The 21,147-nt window shown below is 42.3% G+C and overlaps 1 protein-coding gene across 2 annotated transcripts in view; it reads right to left on the reverse strand.

Annotated features, from left to right (window-relative positions):
- Window positions 1–21,147, reverse strand: part of LOC121827228 (uncharacterized) — a 107,497-nt gene that overhangs the window by 17,982 nt on the left and 68,368 nt on the right. For both annotated transcript variants that reach the window (XR_013049094.1, XM_076564180.1), the window contains exon 2: window positions 9,299–9,417. Coding sequence is in view for 1 of the 2 variants with exons in the window: in XM_076564180.1 (XP_076420295.1) it covers window positions 9,299–9,417 (119 nt within the window). In the remaining variant the exon portion in view is untranslated. The remainder of the gene's footprint in view (window positions 1–9,298; window positions 9,418–21,147) is intronic.

Raw genomic sequence — 21,147 nt, forward strand, 5'->3', positions numbered from 1 at the left:
GCTTCTGAAGTTCATAATCTTTCACTGAACTTTCATAGTGCTCAGTCCAAAGTATGTATTCATTATATGTTTGTTGGTTGGGTGGGTGGATGGATGGAGATGTATTATCAAACCTCTACCTTACTGTGACAAGAAACTCATTGAAACACTGTTACTAGTTGTCTGTGAAGTCTACACACATAATAGACATAAATTAATATGATTCTCTCATTAGTGGAAGCACTTTAGAAAGTCTGATCTTTGATAGTGTTCCATCCCTTGAAGCAACCAATATAACATTCTTAATATTCTAATGCCACAATACTTGATGGGCATATGCTTTCTATTTGTTGGATAGATTCAATATACAAATGGAATCTCAGTGGAGAAAGATGTGATATGAACACATTTTCTTCTCCTCATTTAATAGCTGCTCTCCACTCCGTTCCCTAAGAATATCATGATGGAAAGTCATCTATTAACTCAGCCACTCTAAAGGGTTAAGCAGAGTACGAATTTCCCTGTCTCAGTGGTGTTCATGGTGTGGAGAAAGATGGACACCTTAGGAGCAAAATTATCCAACCAGCAATTCTTCTCTGAGCGCTGCTGTACACAATATATACAGTCTGTGTCAAGTGCTTCTGGAACTACAAGGGATAATGCATCCTAGCCCTCAAGGGTTTTACAGTATAACTTAGGAAGAAGCTATAGACCAATGATATTTGAAAACACAGTTCAGGAAAGGATGTTCACAATGGTCTATGGTACATGGGATATGGAGAAATGAAAAAGAATGAACCTTAGAGGAAGCCACCTCATTACTTTGCTCCTTACCTGTCTCCTGCCTTTCCTCAAATGCACCAAGAACACACCTGCTTTACAAGTTTTGCACAAACTGTTCCTTCGGCATGGAAACTCTTCCTGGAGACACTCACGTAACTCTCTCCTTCCGATCTCTGCTCAGATGCCACCTGATTACGCTGTTTAAAATAGCAAATCCCACCCCCACACCATTCACCTTCTCCCTTCCCTACTTGACTTTTCTCCATAGCAATGAACACCAACTGTCATTGCATATAATTCTTAATTTATTTTTATTATTGACTGTCTTGCCTCACTAAAATACACATTCCATGAGGGCAAAGTTGGGGGGCGGTTTAATCTGTTCTGTTTAGTGTATCCTAGACACCAAAGTGATCTCTAGATGATATGAGGCCCTCAGGTTGAATGGGTGAAAGAATAAATGAATGAATTCTGTTCCTGGTCTGTTTATAGAGGTGAGACACAGAAATGATTCTCCACAGTTGTTCACAGTTTTCCTTCTTGATACTTACCTACCATCGTTCACTAATTTCTTCCTGGGATTTGGGTGAAGTTATTGAGTTAATTTAGTTATGAACCTTATGTCATGATTTCCTTAAATAGTAATGCTCTAGATGCTATAATAAAATGAATCTCTTCAAGACTTGAAAATCCACGAAGAACATCCTTATCTAATTTTAAATTTTAATGAATAGCTATAACGATGAGTAATTAATTTTGATATTTATAGAAAATTAAATGCATTTTTTCCTTTATGAAAATCTAGCACTTTAGGAACAACAAATTCTTGGAGGAAAAAAAATTCTAATGAGATCATTAGAGTTGAAAACATCTCTCCCGGCCATAGTATGCATTGCAACTGAACAGGCATCAGTAGGCTCTTCCTCCTTCTGCCCAAATGTTCCAGCTGAACACATCTGTTTCTCTAATACGTGAGAAGCTGTTCTCGGAAGAGTAGTAGGATGGTTAAGCACTAGATTCATGGTAGCTGAAGCATAGAGAGAAACAACATTTAACAAGCTAATGTCCTCAATCCAGAAGGAACTTGTCATTTTTTTTATTTAAGAGTCTTACTGTGTAGCCCTGGATGACCTGGATTCACTATGAAGAACAATCTGGCCTCGAACTCAGAGATCCACCTATCTCTATGGCCCCGGTGCTGGGTTCAAAGGCGTGTACCACCACATCCAGCCCTCACATCATTTTTTGAAGGATGTACTTTTAGGTGACATAATATAAAACATCCACAGCAATGTTATTTGAAAAATAAAAAGGAAAGGAAAGCAGGGGAAGGCAAACACATCATTCCAAGGGACCATCCTTACACTGATTCTCAGAGAGGGTCAGAGGTAATACTACATAATTCCAGACGTTTAGCTCCGTGAGAGCATCTCCATCAGGCACAAGGGCAACCCTGCGCATGTGCCTCACTGTCTGACACTACACCAAATTACTACCATAGAGATTAGTGAAGAGAAACAGGACCAGGCTATCTATTAAATCACCTCCCTGGAGCATCCCGCATCTCGGGTGAGCCGTTGGAGGGCACACAGCCACAAGCCACTTCAGGACGGGGTTCACTGACAAGTGCCTGGATTGCCAGTCCTCTGTCGTGTTGATTATGCACGTGCTTGAAACAGCAGATGTGCAGGAAGAGAAGCTGGCGTGCCACCGGCAAGCCTCTGCGAGCCTGACTGGTGCACCCGCTACCACAGGTCTGCACCAAGGTAAGCCGCAGGGGTTCTCACGTGCGGTGCCAACATTTCCCTCAAGATGGATTCCAACACACTTTGACAAATGCTCTTCCTTCACGGGACCCAGAGTTTTCCTCCCTATTGCAGGAGATGACTTCATCTTAGGCCTTCCTGAGGTCGAATGTAACCCATCAACCACATGAAATTTTAAATTAAAAAAAACAAAACCACCCAAATCCCTCATTATGGCCTCATTTGAACTGACTCCTGTTATGCCTGTCAGAATGAGTTAGCTGTGGTGGAAAAAAAAAAAATTCTTTGTATGGACTTGAAGGAGTTGACTTCATGGTCAAGGTTATCAGATATCATCGCGTACATGCTGGCAAGTGTCTGCCCCAGGCAGCAGCTTCAGCTCTGAGAGAGCTGACGCAAAGCTGCTCTTTCTAACAATAGTTAGTCAGCGGGTTCAGCTGCCACTGTCACAGTATTGTTTATTACAAACATTACAAAAACATTAACAAAGCTCAAAATTTAAAAAAAGGAAAAATTCACCCAAAACTCCGCCATCCTACAAACCAAACTGTTGACAATTTTTCCCCTGTTCCCTTGCAGTCCCTGTCCATATGCAAACAGAGTTTTTAGTTGTGATTATAGCAAAGACACAGTTTGGTGTTCAGGCTTGTTTCGATTAGAGTTTTGAAAGCATTTTTAGAGTTTTTTAGATTCTGTGGCTGTGAACACTTTACCATTCATAGTGACTCCAGTGAAATCTGGAGGGGTGGTGATGGATTTAAAAGAATCACCAACAGAATAAGGGGAGAGGGCTATTTTTAAATTCCCAATTGAAAGGATGAAGTCTCTAGAATTAAATTTGAATGGAAAGGATTTCTCTCACCCTTTGTTCTCCTATCTGATGATAAAAATCGTCACTTTTTCCCACCATCAAGCATGGTTTTGCTCCCTTCAGAAAGTGCTCTTGCTGCTGTTTTCTCAAGTACCTCGTTCTGAAATCCTTTTCAACCCTCTAGGACACTCACAAAAGAGACGTCTTTCCTTGCATCTACTCTAACAGTCCTGTATAACTTGGAAATTTACGGGGTAAGCACCACATCCTCGTGAATGTGAGGTGGCGGCGTACTGAGCTGTCAAAACATCGGGCACCCAAATGCTTCCCATTTTAACTTGCAGCATATCAGACTCAAGGTCCAGAAGGCTCAAAGACACAGACCTTACGACTGACTCACTTGCCACATGCTTGCATGGTTCCAGGGACAGACCTGACCAGGGCAGAAAGGAATGAAGAAAAGGCAAACAGACACACAGGCAGAAGGACAGATAGCTGAGGTGGGATAGACTGGAGAAGCCGCAGCACACCAGAAGCTCAGCATGTTTATTATCTAGAGTTGAACAGAGCAGGAGTGTTATTGAATATGGTTAGACAAGGAGGACGATAATAAACAAGAAGGCAGGGTTTATGTTATACATCTGGATCAAGGAGACAGGTTTAGCTAACCTCGAAGTAGCTTCTGTAAGGGATCAGTCTTCATGCCACAAATATGGAAGTGTGGTTATGGTGGACATTTTCTGCGCAAACTATCAACATCCACACCTGGACCAGAAGGGAAAGCTTTACCATTTCCCTCTGAGCCTCACCCAGGGGTGAGCACTTTGCCATTTTCCCGAAGGCCTAAGACTAGGGTCCTTGACGTGACTATGCCCATGTCAACAACACACATTCACTCAGGACTTCACTCATGGATGGCTTCCCCTGCTCCTTACACTGACTGACCCTTGACCTTGTAAAGCAGAATCTCATACTCTGTGGACTGATAACATGATAAGTCACAAAATGTCAGAATTCTCTCCTTCCTGATAATAGCTCTGATTATTATGAGTTGTGCCTTTTAAAGCGAAGGAAGGAAGAACAACTGGAGGATGTGAAGAAGGGGTGGTTGAATGAGAGAAGGCTGTGGCTGCTGTGAGCAATGTTGACATCTCTTTGAGCTAGGCAGACACCAAGCGCCAATCACCTGCTCTGGTAATCTTGACACACAGCATGAAGTCAAGAACGTCCCATGTTTTAAGCTAACCTGACCTCAATCTTTTATACACAACCCTGGAGCCAACACATAGGGTTTCAAAGGGAAATAATATTGGAGTAATGTCAATTTTATTTTAATCACACCATTTGACTCTAGGACGCTTTCACTTTTAATGCTATATTCTATATTGTTTGTATTTTTTTAACATGGATTCATTTACTAATCAGATCATTGAAGAGGAAGTTATATGCTTATGGGTGGTCTTTCAGATAAATGGACCCCCTGCCTTCACACTTTGTTCCAATCGGTCCTTAGAACTTGGCCAATCAGATTGCTCATCCTTCTTCTTCAGGGAAAACAGTGAAGGGGCAGTGGATGGACATAAGAACAAACTCCTTCCCTATAATAAGAGGGGAAAAAAGCAATATGGGACAAACAGAAGCAAGGGAATAGAGGCACTTGATAGCCTAGTGTGTGCAGAACAACACTCACCCCTGTTTATAAGTGCTGGGGAGCTGTGAACCCTCCCCTCAAGGACATGATTGGAAGCTAGACCTCAAGAAAAGCTTTCAGGTCAGATCCAGCTTGAATCATCTATGCCCTGTGTTTTATTTTGCTTTGGGTTCCCAAAACCAGGAGTAGGGGGACGCACTGACAGTCAGCAGGGACAGACCAGGGGTGATGCTAAAACACCCCACAACACACAGGACAGCACCCCCCCTCCAAAGAGTTATCTGACTCCTAATGTCAATAGTGCAAGACTGAAAAGCCCTGCTGGAGAGTAAAGCATGAACCAGTAGGGAGCAGGTAAGAGAGGAGCCTCATTAAAACTGGATAGTGGGAAACCGGATTTTTCGCCAAGGAGTTAGCAACGCTTAGAAGAAAAAGTTGCTGAAATCATGATAGAGGAGGCCATGACTGGATGCAGCAAAATCCCTTAGAATTCTGCTATGAACGCCCAGAGAGAAATGTCAAGCCTAAGCTAGAAGGGATCCCCAGAAAGGGCTCAGGGAGAGAATAGTCAACACATGTGTAAGATGTCAAAACCAGCAGGTACTGGAGAATGATTGATTGTAGGAGGGTGGAGGAGTGCTGGACTTGAATGATTGGGTAGATTATGTTTAGAGGCACTGAATACAAGAAGAAGGGGAGAGTTGAGGTGTCAAAATAATGCATCTAGATAGACGTTTTAGAGAGATCTCGGGGATTCTCTGGAGGAGGTACCTAGATGGTAGAATCCACTCAGCCAGCAACTACTGAACCAGCAACGATCAGTAGTTAACAGTTAGAGCCTAACTGTGATTAGCTCCATATGCAAGCAAACTCTTAGATAGAGATTTAGCTCCCCAGTTGAAGAAGAAATTTGGTATTACTTTGGAGGAGGTCTCAAAGAGCCTTAATGGTTCTGTAATTTCATGAGATGGAGGGTTTCCCCTTTTGAATCTGGAGTCAACTACACTTAGAGTTCCTCTTGAGGGAACTATACCTGTGGAGCTAATTAAGGTAAATAGGTTGGCAAAGGTTTCAGCCAACTACTCAAGCAAAGTTAAAATAATTTGGGCAACAGAGCTTTTCTTCTGGAGCCCTTACAGCCTTCAAAGGTGGGAGGTTTTTAGGCTTGATGAAAGTATTGGAGTGCAGCAATGAAGGGGGCTGGAGACAGGAAAATGCAGAGAGGTAAGGCAGGAACTTCGGTGGTCTGTTTAGTAACCAATTCACACACGTGATTCCGAATGTCTTCGGACTCAAATGCTACCAAGGAAGAGCAGTCTCCAAATCTGCATGATTAGCATCCCTGTCGTTGAGCCCAAAACAAATAAAAAAATACTTTATGTAGTTTAGTTTTGGGAAAGGATAAGTTGTTTTTGAAACAGTTATAACTTAATGAGTCCTTAGATTCTTGACCTCCGTTATATCTGAGATAACATCTTGATAATATGGCCTGGGACTTATTTATTTATTTTTGTTGCTTTCTGATCTCTTTTATGAAGCAAGAGATAAAAGGTTGTTCTTGGATAGTCCAGAGACATGGTAATATAACCACCATTTGTTAATACTGTAAATAGTTATTAATGAGGCCTTCAGAATAAAATATGTTCCATAAATTTTTGTAGGTAATAAATTTGTTCCCTTCAGTTTAACTTTATCCCTGAAATCTTACAGACTTAATTACATACGGGGGCAGAGGTGGGTAAGGATGTAGTTCAATGATTGAGCCCTTGCCTACCATGTATAGGGCCTTTGGGTTCAATCCTTAATACCACACATACACCAAAAAGTCACACAGGCAATAGACGCAAGGACAATTTTGAAAGTTCAGATCAAGTTTAAGGGGAAAATATTTACTCTCCACCAGTCTTTTTCTATTCAACACAAAGATGAAGATAAGTTCCGAAGAACTAATTCTCCCATCATCAGAACACTGCTGCTGGTTGGGTTGGAAACACAGGGAGAGTTCACAGCTTGTCCCACGGCGGCCATTTACCTTTATTGGGCTAGGATTCTAAGTGAGTTTGACCAGACCCTTTCGTCTTTAATTCAGACGGTCGTTCCTGGAGAAGTACCTTAAAAGGAAGAATCTAACTATTACAGTTTCCTAATGGATGCTGCCCTGGCAGAACCGCTGCCAATCCTGGCACTTGAGTGCCCTGAAATTATGTCAGCTAATGAATAATTAGAAAACACAAAGTTCAGAAGGCTGTCAAAACACAGAATCATCTGAGGTATTGTACAGCCTAATAGAAAAGCTCTATGTGAAAAGGCCCAGACGGGGCCTCACCAGGAGCTGTGTTACTCTTTACATTCTGTGAAATCCAGAGAGGATTTTTATTCCTCTAGTAAGTGCCATTCCTGTTTTCACACCGCATCCGTCTGTACAGCAGTCTCCTGACCCCGTCTCTGAGGCCTCCCAGTTAGAGACTGGAGAGCCAAGTCCAAACCCCTGAGTCATCTTTCTAATAATCGTGGAGAAGGGGTTAATCCTGATCTGAAAATCAGTCTAACCTTTATCATTACACTGTTCTACATCCCATAATGCTAAGTTCAGGAAACCAAACCTAATAAGGCAAACTCATTTTTCTTCCTGATTTAGTTCCTTAAAAAAAAAAAAATGACAACAAAGCAAACAAACAAAAACTCTCTCTTCTCCTCAGGACCAGTGAGTCATCAAATCCCACCAGTCCCTCCCTCGACATCCTTGCTGGTGTGACCTGCGCATCCTCTGTGCTTCTTGAGGTCTGGTTAATCATGACAGCATCTCTGGTCCATCCAGACTGATCAGAGGGCAACCCACACTCTGGCTCCTAGGTGAGTCATGCACACTGGAGTTTGAAGACTACATCCCCAGAATAAATGAGTAGCTTCTCTCGGTCCCTCCTACCACCATTGCTCACTGGACTCTCAAGTCTAACCAGCAGTGTCTACTGATGTCTCAGTTAGTCTTGCACTCTTTTGGTCTCTCCTCAGCCCCTCGCCACTCAGTTCCCATCTGGAATCCACCAACAGATTAGAGCCTCTCTCTACCACACGTGTTCCTCATCACGCCTTCCAGCCAACCTATCACCCTCCACTCAAAATGACTACGGGATCCTCAGTACCTGCTAAAAAATCATAGTAGGGGTTGGAGAGATGGCTCAGTCAGTAAAGTGTTTGCCTTACAAATATGAAAAGCTGAGTTTGATCCCCAACATCCACGTGAAAATGCCAGGCATATGCTTAGACCCAGCTCTGGGGATACTGAAACAAGAGGGACTCTGGGACTTAGTGGCTGGACCATCAGCTAGTTCCAGGTTCAGTGAGAGACTCTCTCAAAAATAAGGTGGAAAGCAATTGAGGAAGACACCAGACATTGACCTCTGGCCTCTGCATACATGTGTACAGGAACCTGTACACACAGACACACAAACATACACACAGAGACAAACAAACGTACATAGACACACACCAAAACATTGTTTTTAAAAATGCTCTTTTTTCTTTTGTTTTTGTTTGTTTGGTTGGTTGGTGGGTTGGTTGGGTGGCTGGCTTTAGTTTTTCAAGAGTGTTTCTCTGTATAGTCTTCTTGTCTCTCCTGGAACTCAATCTCAGAATATTCTGCAAGAATTCTACATAAAATTGCTGTCATAATTGTCTCTAATTTACAGAAGAAATAACTAAGGTTGAACAAGTTTTGGAAACTTTCCCAACCAACTAACAAATCAGAGAAGCACGTCCAAGTCTGCAGCACACTGCTTCGTGTTGACCCAATGTCTTCTACACAGGCGTGCAAGAGGAAGACGCCTTTGTCAACCCAAGAGCTGGGCAGGGAATTCGCATCCAGTTCATCCTCCTTAACCACAAACAAGTCTGAAGCAAGGTTCTGCTGTTAATACCCCACATCTTACAGATGAAACTAGGAATTAGAGAAAAGTGAACCAAAATTCAGTTAATGGCAAGCCTAATACACTTTTTACCTCCTAGTAATATTTTTCCTTCCCTACATTCCTGTGTGCCCTAGTTTTACTATCCTTTTGTTTGTTTGTTTGTTTTTGTTTTTCAAGACAGGGTTTCTCTGGATAGCTTTGGCTGTCCTACCTCTGTAGACCAAGCTGGCCTCGACCTCACAGAGATCCACCTGCCTCTGCCTCCCCAGTGCTGGGATTATAGACGTGTGCCACCACTGCCTGGGCAATTTTACTGTCTTTTGAGGAAAACACCAAGCTTCCCCGCTTTCCTGCGGTTAGCCGTCCTCTCCTCTCGAATCTCGCCCGTGTCTGCCCTCACTTTCCTTTGGGCTCCGGTCTCCAGTGCCCTTGCGCATGTGCCGATGAGTCTGTGTCCCAGGCCGGAACACGCTTCCCTCCAGCAACTGGGTATTGTTCTTGAATCTTTAGAAGATTGATCTAAAGAGACAAGGAAATTAGAGGCACGGTGGCAAGAAATTTTAATGTGAATATTCATGAGCAGAAAAGAAAGGCAAGTGTGATCATTAAAAATTGAAATAAGAACTATTACCCCTGGTAAGAGTCTGAAAAACAGACAAAAATTAACATTTACTATTTTATTACTTCTCCTAAAATCAAACAAAACCTTGTTAGGAGTTAATTTTCATGCAGGATGTTCTCTGAATTTCCTGCTAGCTCAGTGGTCACTTTCTTCCATGTTGTCTACAACATTCCCTCTATGTTCTATTCCTTGATAGCCATTACCCATTATAAACAGTCCTTCTGGGTGGCTCCCATCTGTAATAGACCCAGAATGACCCCAGTGTATTCCAACTTTTTCTCACACCCTACCCTATGACATCTCAACAAATGCCACACCTTAAATGAAATGAAATGCAAAGGAAATGAAGTGGCATACTTGGATTAAATGTTTTAAGGACTCTGGAAACACTAGTAAACCACGGACAAACCCTAGGTGTCTTCCTCAGCCTCTCTCCATCTTACTTTTAGATACATGGTCTCTCACTGAGCCTGGATCGGGTTGATTCACTAGCAAACCCCTGCGGTCCTCTTGTCTCTACCTCTTCAGCATGGAGAACACAGGCGTACGTCACCACACCTGGCTTTTTATGTGGGGTGAGGGGATCAGAACTCAGTTCCTTGGACTTGCACAAAAAGCACTTTACTGCCTGAGCCATTGCCGTAGTCCATATACGGTCTTAGAATTCAGTGTTGTCTGAATACTGATTTTCACATTTAAATCAAGATCAGCAACTGTTGCTTTAAATCTTTTCTTTAAAAAGAAAAATGTGCTCTAAAAACTGAGATCCAAAGTATGTTCCCAAGAGTATTCAGAGACTAGCTTTCAAATGGGACATAGCTTGTGGCCTGAATCCTTTCAGGCCTCTCTAGTAGAACTCCCATTAGAGAAAATTTGAAGTACTTGTTGTAAATTAAATACAACAAAAAGTCAGAAACAAACTTCAGGTATGTTATAAGTTTTTTTTTTCTATTCCCTTCAAAAGATCATTGGAAGCAAGTAGACAGGCATTATACATATAGTGCTGTGAGTTCATTAAGGGCCCTAGAGTCAGTGGTTTAAAGCTAGACTGTACATTTCCCAGCAAGTGGCACAGTGCCCATCACATGATACTGCTTTACAAACATTTGCTGGGTAGATCATCTCTCCCAATTTTGCAGATGAGGAAATTGGGGCCCTACGAAGTCCAATGACTTAACATAAGCTACACAGTGATCTTGTACCAGACCATACCAGAATTGCAGTCTACCATCCTTTATTTGGTGTCATGGCTGTCTATTGATTTCAACATAAGCAAATGTGTTGGGGTGGGGCTAGAAGTAAATGAATAGTAAAATTAAAAATGAGCTGCCTGGGGACTGTTTTCATAACACCTCATCAGAAGTTACACATTCAAAAACACAGTTGTACTTAAGACTGGGATGAGAGCATCCACTCCAAAACCAATTAAAACTCTTCCAGGAATAAACAAACAGAGCCCATTCTGTACAACTGATGGCCAAAATGATAATTATAGGGATAAAAATCAGTTTTTAGTGATAGAAAATTAGCCCATATAAGGAAAACATATAAAACTACAGAATGCAGCAGGTTGGCTATAAACTGAAATCTAGACCAAATATCACTTGAGGATACTTTGAAAAAGACTCCAGTGGTAATAAAAATGCTTTTTATGACACATTTTTAAAACACAAAATGGACTGGAGAATCTGCATAATGATTTAATAATTCAGGTCTAAAAGAAGTACATTTGGGGAAAACCATCAGATAACAACTGGAGTTAATTAATCATTTTCCTTGGTCATCATGGGGGTGGGGAATAATCCAAGGAAGATTCATGAAGCTTTGTGAGTGTTTTTGGTATTTTTTTCAAGCCTACTTTGGTGTCACATAGTGCAAACACCCATGAGTGTGCAGGAAACTGGTGAATAGTGAATAATATGTGTAAAGTACATACTTGTACCGCTGAGAGGTAACTATTCTCAAAGCTATACTATGACACCACTTCAATAAGAGAAAGGACAGAAAAATGCCTTGAAGACTATTGGCCTAGAAGAACGTTGCAGCCCAAAATCCAATTAAAATACTGCTAGCTAGCATCAAGCAAGGTGCTGGGGGTGGGCAGAAAACACGGCTGAATTCCATCCTAGGGGAAAACTCATCTCTGCCTGCTTATTTTAGTAATAACGTAAAGGAACTGAACAAGGACAGGCAAAACAGAGAGAACGAAAGCAAGTAGAGACAGCATGGAAGGAACATAGACCATCAAGACACTCTCTTGAAAGTTGTGCTAATCAAAGAAGTTACATAAAACTCTGGCATTCCAGTCCGGTCTGTGAAAGATGCTGCCATTTTGCTACATAAACACACTGAAGAAAATATGAGCTTCTCTTAACAACGGGTGCTGGGGAAATTGGATTTCACGTGTACAAAACTAAATCTCTCTCTGTCTCTGTCTCTCTCTGTCTCTCTGTCTCTGTCTCTCTGTCTCTCTCTGTCTCTCTGTCTCTCTCTCTGTCTCTCTCTCTCTCTCTCTCTCTCTCTCTCTCTCTCTATCTCTCTGTCTCTCTCTCTGTCTCTCTCTCTCTCACCCTGTACAAAAATCAGCTCAAAATGCACGTAAAGCCTTTGCAAAAGGCCCTGGACCCCATGAGCAGAAAGCATAGCGGGGACATGTCAAAACAGATCTAAGCAACGCTTTGCTGAGTACAACTGCAGCTGTTCAAGAAACCGAAACAGTACTAAGAGCTAGAAATGCATCAAATTACCACATTTCAACCTAGCAAACAGAACATGTAAGAAAGTAAAGAAACAACCTATAGGATGGAAGAAAACTCCCCCAGCTATTTATCCAACAAAGGATTAATATCCAGAATACATATAGAACTAAAAAAAAGAAAACCAAATAGTAAACAAGGCAACCAATGAACAGGTCAATGATGAGACAGACACTTCTCAAATAAAGAGCGTGTGCAGATGATCCAATGACCGTCTTTTACCCCATGGATCACCAGGGTTGATTCTCCTGACCTGATTGGCTGGGCTGGTGTCCCATTCCTCCCTCACTGCTCCCTGTGCATCACCCTGCAAAGCTGCACTTTCTCAAACAGAAGAGGACCAGTCTTCAGTCAAGGGTATCCAAGCAGCTGTGCTCTCCTGCTGGAACCGCCTCTAGCAGTTCAGGCTCTCAATGAAGGAGAGCCATCGGCCAACATAATGAAAACTGTTCACCACCTCGAGTCACCAGGGAAATGCAAAGGAAAACTACACTGAGATCCTACCTCACCCTGTCAGGATGGCTGTCATCACTGGGACACCAAACAGCAACCAACACTGGTAAGAACGCGGGAGGAAAGGAACCTTTCCTTTATAGTCTGGGAGGCTATGGAAAGTAGCCCGGCCACTATGGAAATCAGTATGGAAACTGGGGAAAGAATTGCCGTATGGCCCTGCTGAGACAACGACCACATTTTTTCTAGTGTGTGCAATTTAGAGGGAAAGAAAGAGGAGAGCAAAGGGGAGGCTATCCTGAGCATGAAGCGGGGGAGAGGAAGAAGGCAAGAAAGGATAATAAGGTGCATGGGTATGATAAAAGTATATGAAAAGCATACGTGGAACTATCCTAATGAAACCCATTACTTTGTACAAATACATTAATTTTAGAACGAGTCTAGGGCCCAGATTGATTAATTGTTCCTATTTCATACAGTAAGTAAGAGCCGGGAGATGTGCCAAGAAGTCAAGCTTCTCTAATGAGACTTTAACCACTGTGTCATGCCACCTTCCCCGCCTCAGTGCTGGCCACGAGCTGAAATGCTGCTTCCTCCCCATGGCCAAACACTGTGCTGCCAGACTGTCTCACTGCATCTCACGATGGTATAAAAAAGTAGACAACTGTAATTTTGTTGTTGCTGTTGTTGTTGTTGTTTGGTTTTTTCAAGACAGGGTTTCTCTGTATAGCTTTGGACCCTGTGCGGAACTCACTCTGTAGACCAGGCAGGCCTCGAACTCACAGAGACCCACCTGGCTTTGCCTCCCAAGGGCTGGGATTGAAGGCATGTGCCACCACTGCCTGGCAACGACTGAAACTCTTGTGACTAGAAGTCAAGTTCACTATCAAGGGGCTGTAATTCTAAGTCCATCAGTCCTCCATAACCGCAAGCTACACATCAGTGAGTTCAATAAAGAAAATTAAATTTTTTTTTTCAAATTTGTGTCTGAACTGAAAATTTATAAACAATACATAGGATTTACATTGCATTAAGTATTAAGACAAATTTAGACATGATTTAAATTTTATAAGAGGGTGTGCCTATGTTGTATGCAAATACTGTGTTATTGGACACAATGGACTTAAGATCTGTGAATTTGGTATGTGGAGTTCTGGAGCCAAGCTCCGATGGCTACCAAATAACAAATGGTGTGCACCAGAGGGACCATGTTTTACTTCACTTCAGGTATCCAAAGTCTAACCACCACCTAGTTAGTACAAAGCAAGTGACCAAGAGATGCTTACACAGCAAATCTCTGATTAGACGCATAGGTGATGTGCCACCTAGACTGTTAAAGCTGAAGCTCACAGGGCTGGTAGGATGGCAGTGGGACCTCCCTTCAACCAGTCCATTTGCTGCAACATAGAGGCTGCCTGTGTGGGAGGGGCAGAACGGGACCAGCGGATCTCAGAAAATCAGTGCACCAGCAAAGCTTCCAGATGTCAGTCAACAGGAGCCCAACCCTGGCCAGTTACGGTGAAATGTAAATTCAATAAAAGCCACCGGTAATGCACAGAATCAACACAGCGGCTAAAGAAAGGCTCTCAACACTTTGCACAGCCTTGGTGCAGGGAGGAGGGGCTTGGACCTGCCTCAACTGAATGTACCAGGCTCTGCTGACTCCCCAGGGGAGACCTTGCCTTGGAGGGGTTGGGAGGCGGTGGTTTGGAGGGAAGTGCTGGAGGATGGGAGGAGGGAGGACGAGGGAATCTGTGGTTGATGTGTAAAATGAATGGAAAATCTCTTAATTAAAAAAATGAAAAAAAAATAAAAAAGAAAGAAATGCTCTCAAAATGCAAACAGAAACCAAGAACTGTGATCAGAAGTCCTGGCAAAGCCACATGTCAGGAATGCCTCATACCTTGGGCCCTCCCTGATGAATTTTGAGACATTGCTTCTGAACTTTACATGCCACAGCAGGCTCTACCATTACGTGAAGCCTACTAAACATGCTTATGTAGCCACCACAGGCAGCTGCATGCCATAGCCATCACTGTGGCTGCAGGACACCTTACCATACCCTTGCTTCTTTAGATAACCCCTTTAGGATTGCAGCTCTGCAGCAGGGCTGAGGCCAGGAAGAAGAAAGAACAGACAACTGATGGTTGTGTCTGTGTCATGGAGTAGACCCTACTTCTCTCCAAGACACAGACATACAAAGCAAATGAGAATGCTCGAGAATCACAACATGGTAGTTTCTACAAAATCATGATCTGAGAAAAGGACCTACAGTCAAATTAGAACCTGTCTCCCATCTAAAGGAGGCCCACCCAAGTTTCCTAAGGAGAAGTACCATACTAGGCTGACCCTGTCCAGCAAGAAAGAGGGATACATTTCTGGAAAAGATAGCCTTTTCATAAAGTTCTACACAGTACATTGAAAATTTGAGTTTCATTCCCTTCCAAGTCCCTGAAGTGATGAAATGTCTGTGGCCATAATGTCTTAACCACATTGTTAGGACATCTGTCAAGTACTTCCTCCTCTGCCGCACTGTTGCATAGGATGCCATTCATAAAAAACGATAATGGTGGTTATATTAATCAAGTCTTTGCTAAGTACAGAGCAACCATGCTATGGGTGGTAGGTATGCACACATTTCGTATTCTGAATTACTTTAGTCTCATGACTCTGTGAAATAAATCCTGCGGAGAAACCTATTTTTATGGATGAAGAGAGTGAGTTGAGAGAGTCCTTAACTTACCTAAAAACATGCAGCAAGTTAGCTGCGGGACTAAGAGAGACCAGTGTGGCTTTCACACCTGCTCTCTTCACCAATGTGTGTGTGTGTGTGTGTGTGTGTGTGTGTGTGTGTGTGTGTGTGTGTGTGTGTGTGTGACTATGTGCTCATTGTCAGTTTAGGTATGTGCATGTACACATGCAAGTGTGCACATTACAAGTGTGGGTGTGGAGGCTGGAAGTCAACATCAGGTATTTTTATTTTCTGTTTTGTTTGGGTTTTTTATTCATCTCTCTTGCTATGTAGCCCTGGCTGGTCTGGGACTTCCTCTACAAACCAGACAGGCCTTGAACTTGCAGAGATCCACCCACCTCTACCTAAAGAGTGTTGGGATTAAAGGCATGACCAACCATGCCCAGCTCTCTACCTTTATCTTTAGAGATGGGGTCTCCCACTGAACCTGAAGCTCGTCAGTTTGGCTAGGCTAGCTGTCCAACTAGGTTGAGGGATCCTTCTGTCTCCCTGGCCCCCATCGTCAGTGTTACACGTGTGTGCCACCATGCCCAGCTTTTTACATGGGTGCTGGGGATCCAAACTCAAGTCTTCGTGCTTACATGGCTGGCTCTATGCCGACTGGACCACCTCTGCAGCCCCACCACCTTCCATCTGAAGAATTTCCAGCAAGTCCTGGTGGATGGCTGGGATTTATCATTCACTTCCTTGACCAGCTGTGCACTACAGAAAATTGGCCTCGTCCACATCTGCACTAGTACAACTATTTCTGCACACCCGAGTGCTTGCCTTTATCAGCATCCCTTGGGGACCAAACAAGCTTCTGGCTGACTGTGAGCTGTTGATGGGTCTCAATATGCTGCATTTAGTGACAAGTCATGAGAAAGTCCTATATTGCCATACTTTTTAGTGATACCATGACTGTCCACACACACACACACACACGTTTTAATGTAAAATATTTCTGAGATATCACTATTTGAAATCTGTACTCCCTGAGGACAATATATTATTTGTCATTTATTATGAGTTGGTAATACATTTCTATTAAGTAAGTTGTTTCATGAAAATCATTCAGTAAAATATCTGTTCAAATTAATGGATTTATTGGATACCTTTTTTATCAGCTGCTTATTTTTCCAATATTTTATTGTATAAATTTTCAAAGATATTAAAAGGTTGAAGGAACTGTACAATGGGCATCCAGACACTTACCAGCTGAACCCAACGCCTAACATCTTCCTTATTGACCTTCTTGTATCTGTGTGTTCACAGTTCTCTTCATTCATCAGTCCATCCTGCACATGAAGTAACCTACAGTATCAGAGCCTTTTCCACTCATGCGCCCCACCACGTACCTCATTAGCTGGAGTTTAGCCCTTATTTACAGCTCCTCTTTGAGACAAAAATACATGTTTAGTAAAATACAAACTCTCCAGTGTAATACTTGAAGAGCCTGACAAATGTATGTCTGCTTAACCAAATCCTTATCGAGTTATGTAATATTCCTATCATTTAAGAAAGTTCCCTTCTGTTCCTTTCCAGCATCTCTCAACCCACACTCCCCCAGAGATAATCACTCATTTTTAAATTTTGTCATTATAGATAACTTTTTCTTGCTCTAGGAACTTCATAAAAATGGAGCCATAAAGTACTAACTTTGTCTATTTTTTCCCCCACTGGGTATACGTCTTGTGTTTGAGATTTTTTGCATGCTCCTGCATACATGAGTAATTCGTTATCTTTATTGCTGAGCGGCTTTCGTCATTTGAATACATCATATTTATCACCGTTTTCTTGCCTGTTCTGTTGTAGATGGACAGCTAGGCTGCTTCCTGACTTTATTTATTACAAGTTAAGCTGTAATGAACATCCTTGTGTAGGTGCTTTGTGGATTGTATTTCATTTCTCTTGGGAAAATTTTTTTAAAAAATGGAATTCAGTAGCATTGTTGAATGATAAATAAGTTCGGTATTTCACTGGTAAGTAATTTTTCTGACTACTTTCCAAAGGGGTTAAGCCATATTAGGCACCCACCAATCATAAAGAAGCATTCTAACTGCTTCCCATCCTGTCCAGCATCAGATGACACAAGACTTCTTATTTTTCCATTCTGTTGATTTCTGATATTATTCACAGGGTTTTAAAAATGTTTATTTTTATAATTTTTAATCATGTGTGTCTGTGTGTGTATGTGTACATGACTGCGGGTAACTGCGGAGGCCAGAGAGGACATTGGATCCCCTGGAGCTGGAGCTATATGTGTTCTTGAGCTGCCATGTAGGTGCTAGAAACTGAAGAAAGGTAACTAACTCCCTTTAATGTGGGATATAGTCACTTTCAATCACATGAATATACACACCATGCCTTATTTGAGGTGGAGAATTGTAAAAATTGTTGAATCAAGCTGTTCTTTCGCTAAAACTTAGTAATTTACCTCACTCTAAGCAGGTAGGTGAAATTTGTATTCAAAATAAATGTATTTATATGCTGAAGCCAAAAAAGTTTCATTATTTAATTTTTAAGGCATTGTTTCTATTATATTCCATATCTTCAATTAATGTTTGTTAAATAAGTAATTTGGGACTCATGGAAGCACAAAGAAAACAAATCCCTTCCCTAGGACAAGACAAGGCTTGTGAGTTCATCAAGGTACCAAGGCAAGGCAAGGAGCTGCAGCTAAGGGAGAGCATGAAGTCTGGATGCCCATGAGATGCCAAGGAGCTCTCTGCAAAAAGGAAGAGAGGAGACACGGGAGCGGTGGGCTCTGCAGAAGGAAATGCTGGCAGAGGTCAGCTTACAGGGGCTTCACACTAACAAACTACGAGAGGGGTCTAAACATTTTAAAGCTGCAAGTGGGTGAGAAGGGGTGGGAGTAATCCTGTTTGCAGTTTTCCTGTTTTATAAAAAAAAATAAAAATAAAATAAACATGCTGAGAAGGTGGAGAAATGACTCATCAGTTAAGAGCATTAGCTGCTCTTCCAGAGGACCTAAGTTTGAGTCCCAGCATCCATATGGTGGATAGTAACAGTCTGTAACTCCAGATCCAATGCTTTCTTCTGACCTCCACAGGTACCAGGCACACATGTGATACACATACATATATGCAGGCAAATTACTCACATACTTAAAATAACAATTAAAATTTTTAAATCACGCTAAAAGGATTGAGGACATAAATTGAAGAGATCCAAGCCAGAAGCTTACAAAAGGGTAATTCTTTACATGAGAAATAAAAATATATAAAAAGAGCTAAGTACATACAATGGCTGCTTCACTTACAGTTGGGTAACTATAGGCAATGGAGCACTTACAGGATCATGAGTGGAAACCCTCTACTTTCAGCTCAGGTGGGTAGTAGGTTTGGGAAGAGCAAAGACCTCTTGTATGGAAGTCCTCTCTGATAGCCATGTGCCAGATGAAGTGCCTGTACTAGTGCTTGAGTAGAGAGAGCAGGCGTTGAAGACCCTGTGAATGGACTGCACCATGCCCAGTTCATGAAAGGAAGCCATAATGACAGGAGTCATGAGTTAAAAGAAAATGGAGGGCTGCAAGCCATTGCTCCTAAGATACTGAGTGCTATGAGAGCAGTAAGTTGTGGCAAGAAATTCTGCAGCAGGAAGAAAGGCAGCTCTCCAAAGATCCTATGGACTCATATCAGTGGCCGGAGTGATAGGCAGAGAGACAGTTATACAACTTGGATGTGGGCATCAGGCCAACTGCCTTATTGTTGAAATAATAATCTTTGACTTGACAATCTCTAAGAGTCAAATTGGTTTTGTTCTTGGGTTCTCAAAAAAATGTACATTTTTTTTTCCATTTGACCTAGACTTACTGCAGGAAACTTGTGAAAATTGTACAAACCAGAGACACATATCAGCTCACACAAGAAAACCATGGCTCCTCAGTCCAAGCATTCATCCAAGAAGTTAGTTTTTGGGTGATGTTGAAAGATAGCCAAGGAGTGCATATGCCAAACAGACTCACAATGTATTTGGACTCATAAAAGTATTTCTGAAAGAGTATTGTCTACTTTCCGCCTTTCTAGGAAGGATGCTACAAACCCTTACATTCCACATCCAAGGAAACAATAACAGGTGCCATTTGCTGAGTGTGTACCACTTGTCACTAAGAGTAGAACTCACAGCAGTTTCTACATATCAAGGTCACAGGGTATGTGAAAAGTTTTTTTTTTTAATCACTGTGACAAAATGCCTGAGAAAGCAACTTAAAGATGGAAGATTTATTTTGGTTTATGGCTTCAGTTCATTGTCACTTGGCTTCATTGTTCTTGGGCCTTAGTGAGGTAGAACATTATAACATGAAAATGTGGAAGAGCGGCTTACCCTATAGCGGCCAGGAAACACAAAGGAGCAAGAAGGGACTATAAATAAGACAAACACTTCCAGAGAATACCTCCAAAGAGGACCCCCTCCAAAAAAAAACAAAAAAAAAAAAAAACATCAAATTGTGAATCCACCTAAGTATTCACATGTTAAGTCAGGACTCCTACCCACATGCCATGATTCAATCATTTCTCAAAAGCCCTGAACATTTCACTGGAGACCAAGATTTTAACCTATGAACCTTTAGAAGGGACATTTATTTTTCAAACTAAAACACATAGTTAGAAAGCAGTATAGATCCAAGACTCAAAGCCAGATTTCATTGGCTCCAATGCCCATGGTTGTTCCCTGGTGGTACTGATGGCTGCATACAGTGACCTGCTGAAGTACCAGCTGTCTTTCCAGAAATGATAAAGAGCATACTTTTTCTTGCAGGAGAACCAAAATAACCATTACAAGAGCTGACAAAGGACCCAGATGCTGAGTTCATGAGAAGGAACTGCCTTTGCTCTAGGCTAGCAGATACATCAAGCTCCAGCCCCATAGCACACCATTTTGGTGACAGCCAAGGTAGACCTTCTGCCTTTCCACTGAAAATTCTCACCTGAATGTGAAGCTGTTGTTCAGAATTCTGGATACAGGCTTAGCAATGGGGAGCAAGCAAACGTTAATGTTGAAAACATGAAGTAAATTACAAGGGGTCTGCACAGACTGAACGAAAGATAACTTGAACAAACAGTTCAAAAGCAGCCACTCTTACTGGGAAAGACAACTGGGATCTCTGGAATGAGCTAGAAACCTAGAGCAATGGGAACTCCCAGGGATCTATGAAAGTGTCCCTAGCTAAGACTCCTTGTAATGGGAGATGCAGAGCCTGAACTGAGCATCCCCTGTAACCAGGCAAGACTTCCAGTGGAGGGATTGGAGCACCAGCCCAGCCACAAAACCCTTTGACCTATAATTTGTCCTGTCTACAGGATGTGCTGGGTTAAAGGTGCCACAGAAGTTGTGGGAGTGGCAAACTGAGGACTGGCCCAGCTGGAGACCCGTACCCAGAGAGGGAGCTCACCCCTGGGGTCCAGGACCCAGAGGCAGAATACCCCAGAGAGCGAGGATAGAACCAAGCACAAATGACCCCCGCGAAAAAATGTCAATGAAGTGATTCCTAATGGTATTCTGCTCTTCTCAGAGATTGGTGCCTCGCCCAACTGTCATCAGAGAGGCTTCACCCAGCAACTAATGGGAACAGATGCAGAGACCCACAGCCGAACATTAGGCTATGGAAGAGGGGGAGGAAGGATTGTAGGAGCCAGAGAGGTCAAGGGCACCACAAGAAAACC

This window comes from Peromyscus maniculatus, chromosome 2 (genome assembly GCF_049852395.1).
Source record: "Peromyscus maniculatus bairdii isolate BWxNUB_F1_BW_parent chromosome 2, HU_Pman_BW_mat_3.1, whole genome shotgun sequence".
Lineage (NCBI taxonomy): Eukaryota > Metazoa > Chordata > Mammalia > Rodentia > Cricetidae > Peromyscus > Peromyscus maniculatus.